Here is a 4,908-nt window from a genome sequence, read left to right as displayed (position 1 = left end):
CTAATTTGCAACCAAATTCAACCAATTCTGTGAGCATCCTCAGAATGCTTTGAACTGTGCATCTGATAGGTTGGCTATCTCTTGGTCACTTAGTTGTATTTTTTTCCGAAGCTTTGATCTGTTCTTTCATTTAGGCCATTTTTTTTTGTCTTGACATGCCTGTTACATAGGGGCATGTAACAGGGGCAGGGCCTTAGGTGTCCACCAGGGCGGAGCAACCCAAGTCACTGGGTTGTGATGCTGTATGTGGGGAAGGGTTCTAAGAGGGAATAATGGCACCTTTACTCTCTGCTGATTTCAGTCACCTCTCCTGCTTCCCCCAAGCAAACTGGGCCTTTTTGGTGCTGGTTCCTAGGTGGGTGGGCTTGTGTACATTCTAGGACCCTGTGGGTCTCTCCAACGAACTCTCCTGTGAGGCCAGGAGTTTCTTCTGGCACCTCAACCCCCAAAGACGCTTTCAATTGGTGTTTTGAGGCTTTATTTTTCCGTGCTGGGACACTGGTTGTGCGGTCTGACTTGCTCCCCAGTTTCACCTAGTTTATCTGTGTGTGAATGTAGGTCCTCCCACTTCCACCAGCCCCCTTGAGCACCAAGGGCCTCCACAATCCCCTGCATTGCTGGGTCTGCCCACAGCCGCCTTGTGCACCCAGGATCCTCCAGCCACCGCTTTTTGGGTTTTTTTTTCCGTCAACTTGTCTCCGCCCGGCTGCCTGACTCGACTTCCTCTACTGGTCTGGATGAATGTGTGTACTTTAACTTCTTGATTTTCAGATTCCATACAGTTCCATTTTCTGTCAGTACTGGTTGTTATTTTGTTTCTAAATTATTGTTGTCCTTATTTTGGTTGTGCCAGGAGGCACAGTGTGTCCACCTACGCCTCCATTTTGGCTGGAAATCTCATTTATGCTTCTTATTCCATGTATGATTCCCCCGTTCTCCCCCCTCCCTGCTGATAACCCTTCGTGTGATGTCCATTTCTATAATTCTGTTCCTGTACTAGTTGTTTGCTTAGCTTGTTTTTGTTTTGTTTTTTTTAGGTTTAGTGGTTGACAGTTGTGAGTTTGTTTTTGTTTTACTGTTCTTAGTTTTTGATGTTCTTTTTCTTAGATAGGTCCTTTTAACATTTCCTGTAATAAGGGCTTGGTGATGATGAACTCCTTTAACTTGACCTTACCTGGGAAGCACTTTATCTGCCTTTCTATTCTAAATGAAAGCTTTGCTGGATAGAGCAATTATGTATGTAGGTCTTTGGATTTCATGACTTGGAATACTTTCTTTCCAGCCCCTTCTCACCTGTAAGGTCTCTTTTGAGAAATCAGCTGACAGTCTCATGGGAACTCCTTTTTTTTTTTTTTTTGAGGAGACAGTGCTCTCTGCTTTATTTGACATCAAAGCACAACAGCTGTTCCTGTGTGGACAACTAAAGGATACCAGTGGAGGAGAAAGGGGCTTTCGGGGACAGAACCACACACAGCAGAGACCCATCTTCATAAAAAGGGCTCGATGTTGATTTCCAGCGAGGAGCAGGGCATGGTCAGCTCAAATCTGGTGATCACATCAGGATGAAGGACCCCCAGCTTCCCAACGCTCTGACCCGTGACAAAGATCTCGGCATATCGCCCTGGGAAGAAAGCAGGACCTTCAGAGGCTCTGATCACATATCCACCCTTCTTCTCGCCGGGGGGCGCATCCAGTAGCTGCATAATTCTATCCAGTAGCCCATGGATGATCTCAAACCCAGGATTCTTGTTGTAATAAACAACACAAAGATGCCTGTAGTTTCTGGCACCTACATCTCTGCTAGAATCTTTTACTACGATGTCAGAGATTTCAAACAGTTTCAGAGGAAGGGGCATCTTCCGATTCGCTGCTATGGTCTTGAGGAGGCCAGGAAGAAGGGCAGTGCATGCCACCTGAAATTCAGCTGTTTTAGGGTTACTTATATGGACTGCCTGTGTTGCAGAGATATCCAAACCAAGTTTATCAGCAATATCTTCTTTGGAGCACAGAGCAAAGGTAAGCGCCTCAGTGAAGCCGGCGGCTGCCATGTCCTGTCTTAGAAGTTCTGTGAGCTTATTAAGGGGAAACTGACTGGCTATGGTGTACGTTTTGGGGAGACTCATCTGAATGTCGTTATAGCCGTAGGTGATGGCTGCGTCTTCTACAATGTCACACACGTGGATGATGTCAGCTCTGGTCGGAGGGACTTCGATCTCAATCTGATTCCCGTCACCAATGACTTCCGACTTTAAGTACATCCTGGTCAGAAGCTTAGCAAGATTTTCCAGAGTTTCTCTGATTCCAACTTTTTTGTTGATTAGGTCAGCTCTCATCACCTCCTTTCGTTCAGTACGCCAGTTCAGGAAAGGTATATGATTTCCCATTAGGAAAAACTACCTCTGCTGCTTCAACCGTAAATTGATTCTCACAATATTCACTGACCATGGTGACAATAATACCAAGAACTATTTTTGCCTTAGTAAAGTCAGTTCCTGTGCATCGATAAATACATTTGTAGTATTTACTGTTATTTTGGAATGATTTCCATTGATGATCGGAGGCATTGAAAGGACGACACCATTGCTGTCGTAGATAACTGGGTACAGGGGTTTATTTTCAATGATGTGTAAGTACTGTTTAAGGTGGTTGTCAGTCTTGTACATGTTCATCAGTTCACAGGCTGTGTACTCCTTTATCTTACTCAGAGGTCTGAACTTGATACCTGAAGGTCGCTTTGCAGTGTAAGTAAACGGGCCAGACAGAGTGTCTAAATCATGGGTACCAATAGCAACCAATGCTCTTTTCCTGCAAATGTTCTGATGTAACTTCTCTTGCAGCTCAATGAAGCTGTCATAGCGATCTTTAGTAAACTTTGTATTTTGGAGAACTGCTGCTACAGCGTAAGGGCGTACTTTAGCAGTCTCTTCTGTGACGATCAGTTTCTGGATTTCTCCACTAGGCATTGCCCGTTTATACACTGGAGCCTTTATCCTTTCTCTAAAGGCTTTAAGCCCTCGGACCAATTCCTCCAGACACAGGAGATCATATCTATTGGCAGGGACGTCGATTTTGTGAAGAACAACATCAGATGACCCCTCTGCCTTTTCATTACCTTGTTCCTTACTTATAATTTCTTTCTCTGAAGTGATTTCATCAAGTTCCAGACCAAATTCAAAACATACTTCATCAAATTCTTCATCAGTGTAGGTCCGGCCCAGTGCTTTGAAAAGTAGATGCCGCTTCAGGCTGACAGTCGGCATGGTGAGGGAGTGAGTCCACTGCCGGAACTCCTTTTTAGGTAACTGTCTTCTTTTCTCTTGCTGCTTCTAGAATTTTCTCCTTCACTTCAATCTTGGGTAATGTAATTATGATGTGCCTTGGTGTGTTCCTCCTTGGGTCCAACTTCTTTGTGACTCTCTGAGCTTCCTGTACTTCCTGGATATCTATTTCCTTTGCCAGTTTGGGGAAGTTCTCCTTCATTATTTTTTCCAATAAATTTTCAGTTTCTTGCTGTTCCTCTTCTTCTGACACCACTATGATTCAGACGTTAAAACATTTAAAGTTGTCCTGGAGGTTCCCAAGAACTACACATGTGATAAGTTGGCTATCTCTTCATCACTTAATGGTATTTTTTGTGGAGCTTTGATCTGTTCTTTCATTTGGGACCTTTTCTTTTGTCTCAGTGCACCTGTTACATAGTAAAGAGTGGAGGGTTAGGTATTCTCTGAAGCGGGGCAACCCACATTGCTGCATTGTGGTGCTGTATCTGGGAGAGGGTCCAAGAAGGAATAATGTCACTAGCTTGGCTCTGGCTGGCTTCCAGTCACTTCCCCCCACTACCAACAAGCAGATTGGCCCCAAGGTGCTGATTCTTGCATGGGGGGGTCAGAAGTGCAAGTTGTATACATTCCAGGATCCTGTGGGTCTCTCCAAAGAACTCTCCTATGAGGCTGGGAGTTTCTTTTGCCACTGCTGTTCCCACAGGTTTTTACTGCCAGAAGTTTTGAGGCTTTACTTCCCCATGCTGGAACCCATGCTGGAACCCTGGGTAGCACACTCTGTCCTGCTGCTCAGTTGTTCCTCCTGGTTTACCCACACACAAATGTGGGACTTCCCAGTCTGCCAGCTGCCACCCCACCTGCCCCAGTCCTCCAGCCATCACCTTGCCACGTGTCCTCTCCACTCTAGCTGCCCATCTCTGCCCCTCCTACCAGTCTGGATGAATGTTTCTTCCTTAACTCCTTGGTTGTTGGACCTCCATATAGTTTAATTTTCTGGCAGTTCTGGTTAGTTTTGTTCTTAAATTTGTTGTCCTCCTTTTGGTTGTGAGAGGAAGCAAAGTGTATCTAGCTCTGCCTCCATCTTGGCCAGAAGTCCTCCCTCCTGATTTTTATCCACCACACGTGGATGTGAGATCCCCCATTTCATGTCTCCATGCCTCTCTGTGCATCTTTACCTCTCCACCCCTCCTACCCATCTGGATGAACATGGCTTCTTTAAATTCTTGGCTGTCAAACTTCCATACAGCTCAATTTTCTGACAACTCTGAGTGATATTTGTTTTGTAGTCTAGTTGTATTTTTTCTTATAGTTGTGCAAGGAGGCAAGGCATGTTTACCTATGCCTCCATCTTAAACAGAAGTCCTGGGCATTGAAGGGAGCACAGCTCTGATGTTGCCTGCTTTTTGTTGTTTTCTCTTTGGGATAGAAGTTACATTCAGTGCTGCTGCAGTTCCTCTCTGATGTCTCCATGGCAACATTCACATGGATTTCATAGAATATTAGATGTTTGACCTGGAAGGGACCCTGGAGATCAGCTCCTTCTCATTTCACAGAGAGGGCTACAGGCCCACACAGGGAACGTCACATACCCAATGTTACACAACAAGCCAGACCTCTACTTCTTGGC

The 4,908-nt window shown here is 45.2% G+C and overlaps 1 protein-coding gene across 1 annotated transcript; it reads right to left on the bottom strand.

Moving 5' to 3' along the window:
* Window positions 1-1,367: 1,367 nt before the first annotated feature.
* On the bottom strand, window positions 1,368-3,268 carry LOC119002931 (phenylalanine--tRNA ligase beta subunit-like). Its single transcript, XM_037069020.1, is given in 3 exon segments — window positions 1,368-2,348; window positions 2,350-2,501; window positions 2,504-3,268. Coding segments are annotated over 3 exon segments (1,770 nt in total). The 5' UTR covers window positions 3,261-3,268; the 3' UTR covers window positions 1,368-1,487.
* Window positions 3,269-4,908: the final 1,640 nt, after the last annotated feature.

Source organism: Sturnira hondurensis, unplaced genomic scaffold (assembly GCF_014824575.4).
Source record: "Sturnira hondurensis isolate 20B ecotype Veracruz unplaced genomic scaffold, ASM1482457v3 Scaffold0018337, whole genome shotgun sequence".
Classification (NCBI taxonomy): Eukaryota; Metazoa; Chordata; class Mammalia; order Chiroptera; family Phyllostomidae; genus Sturnira; species Sturnira hondurensis.
This window is presented reverse-complemented; position numbering and strand designations above follow the sequence as displayed.